Source organism: Coenobita brevimanus, chromosome 50 (assembly GCF_032717465.1).
Source record: "Coenobita brevimanus isolate Jiangsu-jjx chromosome 50, ASM3271746v2, whole genome shotgun sequence".
Taxonomy (NCBI): domain Eukaryota; kingdom Metazoa; phylum Arthropoda; class Malacostraca; order Decapoda; family Coenobitidae; genus Coenobita; species Coenobita brevimanus.
Window position 1 is genome coordinate 44905490 of NC_137003.1, and position 17453 is coordinate 44922942.

Sequence of the window (17453 nt, forward strand, 5' to 3'; positions counted from 1 at the left end):
GTCAATTGGACAGGTATTACAGGCAGCAGGCTACAGGTGGCCGACATACTCGCCGTGCCATGCCTGCCTATGGTTGAATAAGTTCACACACACACACACACACACACACACACACACACACACACACACACACACACACACACACACACACACACACACACACACACACACACACACACACACACACACACACACACACACACACACACACACACACACACACACACACACACACACACACACACACACACACACACACACACACACACACACACACACACACACACACACACACACACACACACACACACACACACACACACACACACACACACACACACACACACACACACACACACACACACACACACACACACACACACACACACACACACACACACACACACACACACACACACCTCCTATGATTCGAGACTACTCCCGACGGTGTGTTGCAGGATGTCGGAGCAGCGCTTGGAAGCCTTGCAACAGTACCTCACATCCCTTACTCCATACAACCCTGCATGGCACCTCACCAAGGACCGTCAGGATGGAAACTCACAACAGCAGCAGGAGGAGGAACAGCATGACAGCTTCAGCGGACGGCTGCAATTGGAATACAACAGCAACCGGAGGGTAGAGGTGCAGCGGAGACTGGGAGCACTTGGCGATGGCGGCAGTGCGGGATGTGGCTCTCCTGTGACGCTGGAGGTGAGCAGTGAATGTGGACGGTACCTGGTGGCCTCACGGAACATCACAGCAGGGCAGGAACTGTTCCGTGAGACGCCCCTGGTTGTGACGCCCCGTCCCACCCCAGACACTGCCTGCCTGGCCTGTCTGCACCCCCTCCACCCGGACTGGCAGGGCTGTGAGGACTGTGGGGCCCCATTGTGCTGGCCTCACTGCCCCGGGAAACTGCACACCAAGGAAGAATGTCAGTCTCTGGCGGGCTTGGACTTAAACCTGAATACAACATCAAGACTGCAGGAACTGAATGAAATGTTAACGCCATTACGAACGCTGCAAGTGCTGGAGGCAACACCACGGCTGCAGGGAGTGGTGGCTGCCATGCAGAGCAACACAGGGCAACGGAGGCGTCTGGGGTTGGGTCAGGCTGCAGCAGGACGTATTGCAGTGGCTCTTGGGGAGGACACGGACGTCGTCAGTCACATCCTGGGGTCCTTCGACACCAACGCCTTCACAGTGACATATAGCGAGAGTGAGGGTGGAGGGATGGGGCGTGCTCTACTGCCACTGGCCGCCCTCATGAACCACTCCTGCACACCTAATACCCAGCACTGGTTCCACTCAGGTGTCCTCATCGTGCGAGCTGTGAGTATCTCTGTTCAATGCACAGCAGAGATAGCGTGTCATGATGAGAAGGGACAAGTAGCCTCTTCTGTACAGCAAGGAAGTGAGATCAATTTCCAACACCTTCCCCCCCCTCCCCCCAAAAAAGGGTGAAGGGGAGGAATTAGGATATTTAGAACTTGTTGTACACATAACACTTGATGAATGCTAATTATCTCAAGCCAAGGAATCAAAGAAATGCACGTATAAACCCTAACTGACTTTAAAATAATTGTATAGCAGTTTAAATGAGACAGCCTGACACATAAGGACACTTGTTTTCCCCTCACTTTTCTTTTTACCTCAGGTGTGTGACATCCCTATGGGCACTGAGGTAACCAACAGCTACACACCTACTCTCTGGGGGACCTCCGCCCGGGCCGTCCACCTTGCTGCTTCAAAGCTCTTCCGCTGCAATTGTCCTCGGTGTACTGACCCAACGGAGCTGGGGTCACATTTGAGCTCCCTGGCTTGTCGGGCGTGCTGTAATGGCCTCTTGGTGCCGCCTGTGAATCCTAAGGCAGCGTGGACGTGTAGGCGTTGTGGTGCGACTGTAGGCAGGGGCGCTGTGGAGGCCATGGTTCGAGGTGCAGCTGGAACGGTGCGAAGAGTAGGGGAGGAAGATGTGGAGGGACTGGGTCAAGCTGTGGCACATTTCACCCGCGTTCTTGGTCACACACACTACGTCACACGCGAGGCCACGCATGCACTGCTCTTGGCCTCGCTCAACCCTCCGCTCGCAGGTCACCGTCGCCAGCATGGTTGCGAAGCGCTTAGTCATTTTGATAATTATTCACTCTAGTTTATGTAGTGTTTGATAATGTATAAGTGAAGATGAAGCTATGATATTCACTCTGGCATGGATATGAAGTGTTTGGCAGTGTGTGTGGAGTGTGGAGTGTTCAGTAAAAGTGTGGGAGCAATGTATAATATTCTGCAGATGTCTGAGTAAACATAAAAGGGTAATATCCAGTCTAGTTTTGATTGTTGTGCAAGTCTTTCCTGTGGTGAATAAAAGCCTTTGAAAAAACGGGAATGAATTAAGAGAATCATCCCAGGGGAATGAGAGAGAATGGATTAAGTTACGAGGTTACTGAAATGTTTCAAAGTATAAAACGCACTGGAGTCTAGATACTTTTCAATTTTCATATACCTATTTAATTTGTATTTTATATATAAATTTATTTATTTATTTATTCATTTATTTGTGACTGTACTTGACCTGCAGCTGTGAGCGAGAGTGACCTGGAACGAGCAGTGGTGATCGCTCGTCACCTGCTGGCAGTGGCTGACTTAGTGGATCCTGGATTGTCAAGATTTAGAGGTGGGTGAGCATCATCATCACCATCATCATCATCATTATTATATTATTATTATTATTATTATGTTCCTCTCATATTGACGTCATTCTCATCTTCATCATCATTGCCATTAATGTAACTGTTATTATCATCGCCAGCAACAATATCATGATCATCAGTATCAACATGTTCAATTTCCAGTAATTGGATAATAACAACCGTGGCATAATATATCATGTATTGTAACACACACACACACACACACACACACACACACACACACACACACACACACGAGTACCTGACGTATGTGTGTGTGTGTGTATGTTTCAGGTGTCCTGCTACTGGAGCTGGCCAGGGCATCTACCGAGCTACTGAGAAGACGGCTGATACATTCAGTACCCTGTCTCATCACGATTAATGATCACACAGATACAGAAATAACCAGTACTTCCACCAGTCCTGATGCAAATTCTGTAACTATGCCTCCTACCAACACCAAAACCAAAATATCTACCCTTACCGATACTAATGCGGTAAGTGTCTCTCCTACTAGCACCAGAAATCCTTCAAATACTACCACAGTTACGAATACTATCACAAGCCTATCTATGTACAGCAACAATATGATCAAGGAAAATGTTCAGAATACGGCCGATAGCGTTGCGGAAGACGATGCCAGCAATCGACAACACAAATACAACTTGGACACTGTGGAGGTACAGTAACTGTTTTCAGTTCATGTCCTGCATCTCATCAGTGGCTCATTTCCCCCCCCCCCCATATCATTGTAGAATAATGTGATTTTGTTTTTCAATAAGGGATTTATTCCCAAAGTTTGCCAGTGCCATTCAGTAATACCCTGTATACAACAGAATTCCCTCCCCATTTTTGCACACAGCAGAAGGCACAATACCCTGTTCTACTTTACTCACACCAGCTGACTATGACCTTTGTTTATTAGTAAAGCATTAAGTATATACTGTATATAATACAGTGTCTTAACGTAGCTTGAAACTGCAAGCTTGTTTCTAAGAACTGGTGATAATATTTTTCTTTGTCTTTCATTTTACAAGTTACGTTAATTTGATTGCACAATAAGCTTTTTGTAAACCAGTAAAGTGCGCAAAGGCAAGTGACGAGCGAGCGAACGCCATGTTATCAATATTTCTCTACGATACAAAATTATAGGAGGAATCTCCGATGTATCGTTGCTAGAGTTGTTGCCGAAAAATACAGTGTTACGACGGAAAATCTTTTTAATTTGGTTCCGTAATTTAGGCGTTCACAGATTAGTGCCGAACACCCCCTTGGAAAACTCGAGATTCCAAGGGGTTCCCACGCTTTGGTGAGCGAATTTTTAATTAATAACAAAATGTACTGAGTGAATGTATCATATGCAGGAAGAGTTTCAACTGCACTTCACATAAGGAGTAAAGTTAATAGCTTCTGCTCAGCGTGACGATCGGGTCGGGCCGGGCCGATCCTTTCTAAACTTAACCTGAGAAGAAACATCGCTCGCTCCTTCTTAATAGGCTAATGGTTAAGCCAACATTTACCAGTTTTGCATCTTTAGTTTTGGATATTTGATGATTTTTATGTTCCTCTTCGTCTTGCAGGCAGCTCATTTGAACTATGTCTTTCAGGAATTACTAGCAGCGGCAGAGGAAAGCGAGGTGATTCTGAAGTTCGATTCCCGCCTTCCTGACGTCATCATGCTCAAGCAGCAGCTTCTAGAGCTACAGCATAAATAGTCCTGTTAAGAGAATGTTGAAAAAATAGCTAATGTGTATTGCCATTTAGAATTGTATTCAGTAATGGATACGAAAGAATGTTGCTATATTTCAGGAAATATTCTGTTTTGCGTGGGAAATACATTTGTTTGTACAAATCCAAGTCCTTTTTTAGGTCATTTATGATTAGCACATGGCTTATTTTACTGCAGAACTGGATCTTTCCTCTAGGCTAGTATAAATCGTACTTTACCCACTGAGTATGGAGGGGCTATCTCGGCAGCGAGCGTGTGACTTTGGCCGCCACACTGAAACACCCGAACCCGTTGCCTCCACCATGGTAATGCTGTTCTTAGTTTGCTGTTTCTGTTTCGCTGTTGTTTACATAAGCTGAGCAGTGGTCTATGGCACTATATTTTTAGCTGCACAGTGGACCATGGCACTATATTTTCGAAACTCATCAGCTGATTCAAAAGGCGCGGGCGTCGGGTGTAGTGCACAAAAGACGCGTTTTTGGGAGGCCCCCCAGGCTTGAGCCTGGCTCGAGCCAGACTTAAGCCAAACGTCCATTCCCGTTTTTGCGGTGCCCAGGCTCAAGCCGGACTCGATCCGCGCTTGAGCCAGACTCAAGCTAAGTCGATCCACCCCTGGAGCTGGCTTGAGGTAGCTCGAGCCCGAGAGTGTGACGTCATATGTAAACAAAGATGGCGTCTTCCAATTTCCATTGTGTTGTATGTACTGTTCTCACTTTTTTTTTCAATATGCCACGAGTATGTGGCTTGCACCGATTGATTTTGATATACAGATATGCTAGAAATTACAGTTGATGCACGTGAGAGAAGAACATGTGTAGCTAGAGTGAATTGGACAGCTCGTTTGTGGTGCAGATCAGATCAGATGGTGTTCACTCAGTATTGCTTTTGAATCAGCACAGGGCTGTTCGTTGTCTATTTTTTTTTTTTTTAATGTTTTAAAATGTTTTCTAGTGTTCCATACTTCACAGAGGTATTTCTTGTAGTGGCAGAATTTTTTTATCTGCATCTTTTGCATATGTTAATAACAGTATGTTCTCTAAATTGCCTTCTACCTCATATTTACTTCTATCTTTTAATGCATTACAATTTTTAAAGAAATGTTCAAGAGTTTCTTCTTGTTTTGCTACATAATTCACAATACGGATTTCCACCAGTATACCTTGCTCTCGTTTAATTTTAAAGTGTTCAAGCAGCATCTGTGCAGCAATATAGAACCCTGTGTGTTTTCATAAAGTTTTTCTTCCTTAATGTCTAATTTTTTCTCTTTATAAAATATAATTGAGAATTTGTTTGTCAGTTCTTCTCTCCAACATTTTCTTTTTTTTTGTATTCATTTACCTTCTTTATTTCATCCTTTTTTAAATTGTCCAGTTGGTTAGTATTTCTTATGCTGATTTCCTTCATATATTCCTGAATATTTTTAATCCATGCATTTTTTTTTTTTTTCCTTACAGTTCTAAGAACACGTTTAATGCTAATTAATTATTTTCTTGCAGAAGAAAGCATATAATGAGTGGATGAGGAACAGGGGCGTCGAAGAAGCTGAGAGGAGGACAAGAGAGTTATATGTAGAAAGGTGAAAAGATTAGTAAAAGAGAGTAAGAAGAGAGTGGATGAGGAATTTGGAAGGAATTTGAGTGCAAATTGGAGGGAATGTAAGAAAATGTTCTGGAAAGAGGTAAAGAGAGCTACACAGGGTGCCAACAAAGTTAGTTGGGGTGTGAAAGATAAAAATGGTAGATTACTAGTGGAGAAGGGAGAAAAAGTGAACAGATAGAGAGAACACTTTAAGGAACAGGTGGAGTCCCTCCACGGAACACTGGTCTGTACTGCTCCTGTACAAAATAAAGGAGAAGAGTAAAGGTTTCCTTGGTGACTCGCATATTTCTGAAGAAATCAAGATCTTCTTTCTGATCCAGGTGATCACTGAAGCCTTTCTGCTTTCCATGTGATTCTCTGCACCAACCTAAAGGAACATAATGTAATTATAAAGTATGGTTTTGCTAATATTCTTAATATATATATATATTTTTTTTGAGGGGGTGGGGGGACACATTGACCTAACAGCAAAGTAGCTCACTGAAGGGAACACCTGAATGGAAATGAGGGTCAATTTTTAGTTTCACACAACCACTGATCTTTGCATCAAATCTGAGTGTTTCCAAAGGTTATTGGTGTGATTCATTTGATTTTGCCCTTCAAATCTATTGCCAATCAATGGTTTCAAAGGAATGAATATTTTTGCAGTCACCTTAGAATCCACTATTTCTTTTTAGAAATAAAGGTCAAAATGAACAGAATCACACCCAAAACCATAAGAAACAGTCAGGTTTGATGAAAAAATATGTACTGTGGGCCTACTACTTACCCTAACCCAACCCAACCTAATGTAACCTAACCACCTAACCTAACCCAACCCAACTCAGCCTAATGCAAGTATTATTCACTTGCGAGCAAAGTGCATATAATGGAAAATGGTCTATATTGGCCCAGAACTTATTTGGTAAACTTATGTTTCTAAGAATCTCTGGTTGTGCGAATCTAAAAATTGTCCGAATTGAGCACTACCAGATACCCAATAATCACAAAGCAATGTGACCCTATGGCAGAAATTCCCCACACATTCAATACGTTGTTATCACAAATGAGTATCATCTTGATAATTCCTCTGAAAGTATGCACTGATAAAGAGTTCATAATGCAGGTACAGTTCATGCAACATACAGAGAGTGCTGCCTGTTGCATGCACACCTGAATGAACCAGACATGCACTCATACAGCTTGTTGGCCAACTTATTACTTAAATGGCCAATCATCTGCACCCAAAAGAAAAAAATAGATATAAAAATATATAAATCTGGCAGGCACAACATCTGCATGACGAAGTTAGCTCATCTTCTACCAAACTGAATAAGGCATACCAAACTCTTGTCTGGATGATCCTACATTCAAATTTTATCCAACCAACATATAGTCAGCTGCCTAGGCTCATCATCGTCGTTACCAAAATATTTGACAAACTCTATTACCTGCTGCCAAGAAAACTATTGGCCTATGAAGCCTCTTCTCAGCTACCTAGTCACAAACAGACACTTATCAAAAACCGCCTTAAACTTGTAATTCTGACATGATCTAACCAGTAATACAACCATATATATATATATTTTTTTTCAATGTGTAGATGGGAAGTGGGAGGTACAAATGTGGAGATACTTGTGTTGGGGTATGTTCACCTTATACAATCAGCTTCAGACAATAATGAAAGTTTGATTTTCCTTAATAGTAAAACAATGGCTGTAAATTTACTGGCGCTGCCAAGCCTAATAAGTACGTAAAATGAAGCAATAACCTATTATCAGACTTTTACTCACCAAACTTTTGATATGTTAGGTCTTACGAATATCAAAACCTAACCAGTCCATGATTCCAGTTGTTTCCATCAACAACATAACTTTTTGACCACATTACAAACATGATGGCCACAAATGTGTTGTCTCCAGCATTATTATTAAGCTTGCTACCACTACACCATAATATCAATAAGAGTCCTGTCTACTTTCCCATACACTGTCACTGAGAGTACCTTGTTCCTAGGGTTCTCAACAAGCACCCTAAGTTTGTAAATTAAAAGGTTTCCTTATATAATGCCATTCATATTTCCAGTGGTTAACACAGCTGCTTTATGTACCTAGTGCCTGTTGCCATTAAAGACGACAACACAGTGACCTGGCTCATGTATTCCTCTACAAGAGTGGACACAACAGTCGCAGACTCTTGTGTCTCTGCAAACAATGGAAAAGTTCCCATCTGGAGGGAAGAACTACTGCTTAGATGGAAAATATATGATCCTCCAATATCTGCCATGCTGCTTTGCGTCATCAGCTGACCGTGGTGTTTGTTTACATTCGTCAGTACGAGTGACCCGGTTGCCAGGTTTACAGAAATTTCTGTATTTTTACAGATTTTTGGAAGGATCTACGGCCATACCGCGTTGAATACACCACTTCTCGTCCGATCAGCGAAGTTAAGCAACGTTGGGTCTGGTTAGTACTTGGATGGGTGACCGCCTGGGAACACCAGATGCTGTTGGCATAACGTTCTCCCTACATGTCAAGTGGGGTTGGTGGAGGATTAGTGCCCCTCCCTGTAAAACAATTAACTCTAAGCCCTTGGCCACCCCGTTTGGGATTCATGGCGTCTGGCAATGAATGAATGAATCTACAGAAATACAGAATTTTGTGCTTAGTGTACAGATATTTTGATATATTACAGAAATTCTCAAGAAATTTTACAAGCAATATGGAAAGGAATTCAATTTACAAATACCATAGAGAAATTTAGCAGTGGGCAAGAGGATAGTCCTGAAAGAAAACGTACTGTATACAGTAGTTAACCCTTGAAACGTAAGGTTTTCTATGAAATTGTATTTTCTTTAATTTCAAATTATGTCGCTTAAGCTATATTAGACTAGTACTTGCAGTATAACAATTAATATACTTATAAACTGCTTAATCTGTGAACTAATACGAAAATTTCAATATTAAATATATACATTTTTCTACTATCGAATGCGCCGGTGTACTGTACTGCCATTTATGTTTACATTCTGAGGGAGTCAGAAGTAGGTATGTTAGAGTTAGTTTCGGAAGTTTGGACATATTTGGAATATATTAGTGGTGTTAGCGACTGTTCCTACGGTTATCTAATATAACAAGGTTATAGTTATTTGGCCTAGAAAGTTATGAGCAAAACGAAAAGTGAAAAAGGGGCTCGCTCTTTTAGCCCTTGTTTTCAGTATAAGTTTTCAGTTAGGTTCGTGTCTAACTTGACCCATAGTAACTGTGTGTTAACCCGCATTTTATGAATTTGAAATATGAAAATTCATACCATATTCTTAATAAAACTATTAATCTTAGATTATTCGTATGGAATTAATCATATTTTTTTTCTTTTAAATAAAGGCACAGATAACTTCTAAGACATATTTGCATACCTTTTGTCAATATATGCGTGAAATTGTGATCTACAGAATTTTTTTCAAATCAAGAAATTTTATGGATGATTCTACAGATATTTTAGGGCCAGCACCTGGCAACACGGCTCGAGTACTGTTTTTGCGGGGCCACTTTGGCTTAAGCCAAAGAGCGAAGCCAGGCTTGAGCCTCAGGCCTCACAAAAATGCGCCTTAGTTTTTTGGTGCTATTTGAGAATTTTAATGGTGTGTGTATATATATATATATATATATATATATATATATAGAAAATAAGGCGGTTTTCATTTTAAGGTATGGTCCTATGGTGTATGGTATGGGATGTGCCTCTGAACTGACACTGCAGCTCACCATCCACTTCCTGGGGCAGGGGGGATGGGGAGAGTCTAGAGCTGTTGGCAGGCCCAGGTGGATTCTTCATTCTGGCTCCGATGATTGTTTGGGCTCCGATGATTCTTTGGGCTCTGATGACTCTTCGTCCAGGCCCTGATGATTCCTTGTCCGGGCAGGTCCTACAGCCAGGCTCGTCGATTCCTCCGAAGGGAAGATGCGTACCCTAATGTCGACTGCTATGGCAGGTAAATATAAAGATGATAATTTGAATTGTTGTGAGCAAGTGGAGATTGTCAGACGTGAAAGGACTGAACTTGCTGGTGAATCTCTTGACTGTGTGGAAGAGTTTTGTTTTTTGGGAGACACGTTGTGTGCTGGAGGTGGAGCTGGAGCTAGCTCTGTGGCTAGGGTGAGAAGTGGTTGGAAGAAGTTCAGGGAGGTCTTGCCTCTCCTGACATTGAGAGGGCTCTCCCTACGTGCTAAGGGGTCTTTGTATGCAGCATGTGTTAGGAGTGTAATGCGGTATGGTAGTGAGACCTGGGCAGTGAAGGAGGAAGATATTCGCTGGCTCAGACGTACAGAAATGACAATGTTTAGGTGGATGTGCAGTGCGTCCCTGTGTCCAAGGCCTGGAGGGGCTGGGTTTACGATGGAAGAGTTGAGAGGTAGGATGGGACTGGAGTGTATTGGTGTTGTGATGAGGAGAGGTAGATTGAGGTGGTTTGGACATGCGGAGAGGATGGGGGATGATAATTGGGTGAGGAAGGTGAGAAGTGTTAATATTGGGGTTGGGGTTATGAGGGGTAGACCGAGAAAGACATGGGACGAGGTCATTAAGTGTGACCTTAGGGTTAAGGGACTGAACAGGGAGGCTGCAATGGATCGTGCAGCGTGGAGAGCCGCCATTAGGTGACCAAGGCTGACACATGCAAGCATGTTGGAGCCTTTAAAAACGAAACGAAACATCCATCCATCCATCCATTGCCAGACGCCATGTATCCCAAATGGGGTGGCCAAGGGCTTAGAGTTAATTGTTTTACAGGGAGGGGCACTAATCCTCCACCAACCCCACTTGACACGTAGGGATGCCAACAGCATCTGGTGTTCCCAGGCGGTCACCCATCCAAGTACTAACCAGACCCAAAAAACAAACGAAAACCTCCGTTATCTGTAGGGGTTAGGTTGTCCACTCAGGAATTTTTTTTAATCAAGGGCATCATATCTGCATAAAAACTCCCAGTGTATGAGTATTTTTTTTTTAAATCAGGCGCATCATATCTTCATAAAAACTCCTCATGAGTATTTTTTTTAAAATCGAGCACATCATATCAGCTTATTAACTTCATGTGAGTACTGTATTTTGTTTAATCGAGCGCTTCATATCGGCATAAAAACTCCTTCATATGAGTATTTGTTTTTTAATCGAGCACTTCATGGCAGCATAAAAGCTCTAGTGTATGAGTATTTTTAATAGAGGGCATCATATCAACATTAAAGCTGTGAGTATTTTTTTTTAATCGAGCACTTCATATTAGCATAAAAACTCCTGTATATGAGTACAGGTATTTCTTTTAATTGAGCGCTTTATATCAGCATAAAAACTGCGTATGAGTACTGTATTTTTTTTTTTTTTTTTTCCTATTTAGTGCCTTGTATGAGCAGGAAGACTAGTACTAATGGGTACTTTTTCATATCAAGCACCACATTTGCACAGGAAAACTCTGAACATATGTATACTGTATTTCTTTGTACTGGGGACTTTGTGTAAGTGGAATAGCTTATGTATGGGTATTTTTTTCATACTGGGTATGTCATGTGAACAGGAAAATAATTAGAAATCGGTATTTTTTCACATCGAACATCTTGCATGCACAGGAAAGCTTTTGCTTTTGGATATTTGTTTGTATTGAACACTTCGTATAAGTGGGAAAGCACCTATGTATGGGCATTTTTTCATATTGAGCACCTCATATTAGCAGAAAGACTTTTACATATGGGTATTTTTTCATATTAAGACCTTGTATAAATAGAAAGACTTTTACGTATGGGTAGTTTTTCATATCAAGCACCTCATATAAGCAGAACAACTCTTACGTATGGGTATTATTTCACATCGAGGTCTTGTATTGCCGGAAGACTCTTATGTATGGGTATTTTTTTATATCCAGTGCCTCATGTCAACAGGAAAACCATTACATACAGGTATTTCTTTGTATTGAGCACTGCCGATAAGAGGGAAAGCTTACATACAGACATATTTCATATCGACCACATTGTATAAGCAGGAAGACTCGTACGCGTGGTATTTTTTTTCATTGAGTGCTGATACAAAGCACTCAGTGGAAAAAAAAAAAAAAACATATGTAAGAGTCATCCTGCTTAAATGAAGTGGCCACTCCTTATGGGATTAGGGCGTCTGACGATAGATAGATAGATAGATAGCCCTGTGTCAAGAGGAAGGCTACAGGCAGACCCCGAGATACGATACGCCTAGATGCGATTCACCCGCATAGTGATGGGGGTAGAAATACCATCCTACCCCACTGAACGATGGCCAAACTCCGGTATGACTTTTTTTTTTTTTTCTTTTTTTTTTTTTTTTTTAAGATTGATTTATAAACTGCTTTCAGACGTAGAATAATGTGTTTTAGTCACAGGTGGAGTGAACAGTGTCATTTTGGGGTACAGTTTACTAAGTTTGATATTTTCCAGACATATTTAATGAATTTCAGATTTTATTTTTGGGTTTAGGTGAGGTTTATCTACCTATCTATCTATTACCAGACGCCTCAATCCTATTCGGGGTGGCCACAAACAAATCGCCTCCACGTCGCCCTGTCCCCCGCCATTTCACTGCCCTGCTCCCAACTCACACACCATGTTTTTAGGCTTAGTTAGCTTGTTTTAAAGCTATTTAGGGTTAAGGTTAGCTAGAAACTTGTTTTGGGACTCATTTGAATGGGTTTAGGACTTGGGTGGAAACCCAAGGCACCAAAATGCATCCCTATACTGTACTTTACATGTTAAATCTACCCTGAGTTACAATATGCCACCTAGTGATGGGTTTTTACTTAAACAGTTGCATCATTAAACCGGGGTTTGCCTGTACTACATATGGATAATTTTTAAACAGGGCACATCTTATAAGTGGGCAGCTCTTATGTATGGGTGAAGCCAACAGGTCTGTACGTTGGCAGCTCTTATGTGTGAGTGAAGCCAACAGGTCTGTAAGTGGGCAGCTCTTATGTATGGGTATTTTTACCTGTGGTGAAGCTGACAGGTCTGTATATCTGGGGATCTTTTTCATATTTCTCCTTCTGGAATATCTGCTTTTGGAGAGCTCAGAGCAAAATTCTTATGAAATACAAAGTTGTTCAGGTTGAAATTTTGAATCGATTTTATCATGTCAGCTGTTCCGTTGGCTGACACATCAACTGACTGTTATGTGACTTTCTGTTTGGATTATAAAGAGTCATTTTAGTGACTTATGAAATGCAGAGTTCCTTGGCTTGAAATTTTGAGTTGAATTGACATGTTAGCTGTTGCATCAGCTGATTATTTAGCAGTTTTCAGTTTTGTCCATAAGAAGGCCTTTTAATAAAACAGTTACACATTCTACAAGTTTCAAAGAAACTTTTTATATTGGCTGCAGTAGTTTTGCTGCAGGTCTATGAAGATAGTTTCTTCTTATTTCATATTGAGCACCTCGCATAGAGAGGAGGAGTTGCATATGGGTAGATTTCATATCCACTACCTCATCAGCAGGAAAACCTCTCTCTCTCTCTCTCTCTAAATCTATCTATGGCATATCTAACAACAGTATAACCAGACGTCATAATCCCATAAGGGGTGGCCATTTGTCATTTGAGTTAGTTGTTTTTCCATATGTATATTTTTGTGAATGGAGGGCCTTGTGTAAACAGGTAAACCAGCCTATAGAAATTTTTCCACAAAGCAGATTATATAACCTGGATAATATATCTATCTATCTATTGCCATACTCCATAATCCCATACGGGATGGCCACAAACAAATCATCACGTCACCCTGTCCCCCGCCATTTCCCTGCCCTGCTTCAAATTCACACACCCCTCTCTCATATACCTCTCCACTCCATCCCTTCATCTCATCTTTGGCCTCCCCCTCCCTGATGTATGAAAATATCTTAGCAGGGGGAAGTCCACATATCGCTTTTTTCGGAGTTTCACTTTTTTCGGAGTTTCACTTTTTTCGGAATGGCTTGGGCTCCAGATACTCTGTTTGAGTTAGGTTTTATTGTATGTAGAATTGTTTTAAAAAAAGAAAATATTGGGTAGGGAAATGTGGTGGTGGTGGTGATGACGGTAGGGGTGGTGGTGGTGGTGGTGGTGGTGATGATGGTAGGGGTGGTGGTGGTGGTGGTGATGATGGTAGGGGTGGTGGTGGTGGTGGTGATGATGGTAGGGGGTGGTGGTGGTGATGGTAGGGGGTGGTGGTGGTGGTGGTGATGATGGTAGGGGGTGATGGTGGTGGTGGTGATGATAAATGGTGGTTGTGGTGATGATAGATGGTGGTTGTGATGATGGTAGTGGTGGTTTGTGGTAGTAATTATGGTGGTGGTTATCCTGTGTGAAATCAGTCATTATCATTGGTGTAACTCTCATCATCATCATCATCCTATAGATAATGTGTATATTTGTGTGTGTGTGTGTGTTCTTACCTAATTGTATCTTTACAGGAATGAGTCAAACTCGTACTGTCCCTTGTTTTAAACCATATTTATCGTACATATCCTTAAGTTTGTGAATTGTTTTGGCACAGTATTTCATTTGGTAGTGCATTCTGCTGATCAATTGCTATATTTGGGAAACTAAATTTCCTTACGCCTTTATCACCTCACTATGCAGTTTTTTTGCAGTGTCCTCTTGCTGATGCATCCCCATAGGTTAAGTAATCATTTATGTCTATTTTCTCCTTCCCTGATACGCATTTATATAGCATAATCATGTCACCTCTTTTCCTTCTCTCATGTAGTGTTGGTAGATTCAGTTTTTTTTAGTCTTTCTTTGTAGCTTAGATCCCTTAAGCATGGTACCCATCTTATAGCAGCCCTTTGAACTTTTTCGATCTTGTCTATGTTTTTTTTTGAGATGAGGACTCCAGACTACTGATGCATATTCCAGGGTTGGTCTGATGAATGATGTTATTATCTTTCTTAGCATGTCTTGATTTATGTATGTGAATGCTATTCTCATATTTGCAAGCAGTGTATACATGTTCCTTACCTTCTCACTGATGTGGTCAGCCAGAGATAGTCTGTTATTGATAATCACACCTAGGTCCTTCTCTCTCTGTGATGTGTGTAGGGTTTTATTTCCTAACTTATAATCCCAATCAGGTCTTTTTCCACTTTTACCAAACTTGATTACATGACACTTGTCCACATTGAATTCCATTTGCCATGTACTACTCCATTTATGAAGTTTATTTAATTCTTCTTATAGCTCTTTACAAGAGTCTGTGTTAGTAATTCTCCTTTGTATTTTTGCATCATCTGCGAACATATTTAGATAGCTTTCATTTCCAGTGTTACTCTCTGTATCATTTATATACACTAAAAACATCGATTGGTGCCAGCACTGAGCCCTGCGGAACTCCACTAGTCACTTCTCTTCCATGATGAGTAATTTCCCTTAAGTACTGTTCTCATTTCTCTTTTTATGAGAAAATCTTGCATCCAAAAATAGTTTGTCTCGAATTCCTCCTTGATGGTACAGTGTCCATAAAAGTCTTTGGTGTGGTACTGTGTCAAATGCTTTCATGAAATCTAAATAGATACTGTCCACTCATCCTTCTCTTTCCTGTAATGTGTCTGTTACTCTGTCATAGTAGCTCAACAGATTATTAACACATGATTTTCCTTTTGTGAAACCAAACTGTGTTTCTGTTATGATATTGTGTTCTTCTAGATGATTTACCCAAGCTTTTCTTATAAGCTTTTCTAATACCTTGCTTACATCACTGGTTAGTGATACTGGTCAGTGGTTGAGTGGATTTTGTCTATTCCCTTTCTTGAATAAGGGAACAATGTTTGCTTCCTTCCAAATATCAAGTAGTTTACCTTGTCTCAAGGATTTCTTGAAAATTAAAGATAATGGTTTACTTAACTCCTTTGCACATTCATGTATCACCCAACATGAAATTTCATCAAGACCATTTGCTTTTCATTTGTCTAATTTACTTAACTCCTCCTGTATTACTTTTTCTGATATTTGTATATCTGGTAGTGTGTGTGGGCATGCATGTTCCACATAGTCCCTCTAAAAATTTTTTTCTTTAAAAACTTATTGGAAATTCTTTAGTGCTTCACAAATATATATCCTTCTCTTGTGTATAGGTGATTCCCTTGTCCGTAATGGATTATATTTTATTTTTTACTTTGTGTGTGTGTGTGTGTGTGTGTCTAATGAGAGAGGAGGGGGAGGAAAGGGGGGGGATGGAGGGGAGAGAGGAGGTAAGGAGGGATGGAGGGGAGAGAGGAGGTAAGGGGGGATGGAGGAAATGAGTTTTTCAAGGAGGAGGAAGAGGGAAGGAAGATTGATGACAAGAGAAGGAGGAGAGAGGAAGGAAAGAAAAAAAGAAAAAGGAAGGAGAGAGGTGGAGGAAAGATGGGGTAGGGAACTAGTGGGGGTTGAGGGAAGGGAGGATGTAAGGAGGGAGAGGGACAGGAGGAAGAGTGCTTTTCAGGAAGGAGGAAGAGGTGGAAGGAAGAAGGAAGACAAAGGAGAGAGAGAGAGAGTGTTGGAGGAAAGAGGGGGGGGAGAACTAGTGGGGGTGGAGGGAAGGGAGGATGTCAGGAGGGAGGAGAATTGGAGGAAGAGTGCTTTTCAGGGAGGAGGAAGAGGTGGAAAGAAAAAAGAAGACAAGAAGGAGAAGGAAGGAAGGAAGGAGAGAGAGAGAGAGAGAGAGAGGTGGAGGAAAGAGGGGCTGTGAAGGGAGGGAGGAGGTGGTGGAGGGGGGGAGGAAACTAGTGGGGGGGAGGGAGGGAGGGAAGGAATGCGGGGGTAGGTGGAATGTGCCGGCTTTTGGTCAGTCAGGCTCCAGCAATTACAGGGGAAGGGTCTGCAATTTTGGTAAGATATTTTTCCTTTCTCTTTCCAATAAGTATTTTTTCTCTCCAATAATTACCTTTCTTCATTAATTGCTTCTGTGGTGATATTGATTTTAATTTGTATTGTAAACAGGCCTGAGTGTTTCTAAAGCCTACTCAGATGATTGAAAGGGTAAGAAAGTAACATAACAGAGCTGGGTGTGAACTCTGGGGTGGGGTGTATGTATGTGGAGCTTGGGTTGTGTGTGTGTGTGTGTGTGTGTGTGTGTGTGTGTGTGTGTGTGTGTAGATTTTGGGTGTGTATGTATGTGTGTTGATTGAGGTATTTGTGTGGAGTTTGGTTTGTGTATGTGTGTGGATTTGGGTGTGTGTGTAGGGTTTGGGTGTGTGTGTAGATTGGGGGTGTATGTGGAGATTTTGTGTGTGTGTGTGTGTGTGTGTGGATTTGGGGGTGACTGTGTGGAGTTTGGGGTGTCTGTGTGTGTGGAATTGTGGTTTTGTTTGTGTATGGATATTTTGATTTTTTATTGAGATTTTCTTGTGATGGCTTATAAGGAATATTATTTTTCAGGGGTGTGAGTTGGGGAGAAGGCAGCCTGATAGTGAAGAAGAAGAAAAAA

The 17453-nt window shown here is 41.6% G+C and overlaps 1 protein-coding gene and 1 non-coding gene across 2 annotated transcripts; both read left to right on the forward strand.

The window, feature by feature from the left end:
- The first annotated feature begins 459 nt into the window (after positions 1-459).
- Positions 460-2216, forward strand: LOC145399770 (SET domain-containing protein SmydA-8-like). The gene is made up of 2 exons (XM_080272319.1): positions 460-1332; positions 1658-2216. Exons 1-2 carry the CDS (start codon positions 460-462, stop codon positions 2150-2152), a joined length of 1368 nt encoding a protein of 455 aa, XP_080128445.1. The 3' UTR covers positions 2153-2216.
- Positions 2217-8392: 6176 nt separating this feature from the next.
- On the forward strand, positions 8393-8511 carry LOC145399923 (5S ribosomal RNA). Its single transcript, XR_013897369.1, has one exon. It is a non-coding gene; the product is annotated as a 5S ribosomal RNA (ribosomal RNA).
- The last annotated feature ends 8942 nt before the right edge of the window (positions 8512-17453 follow it).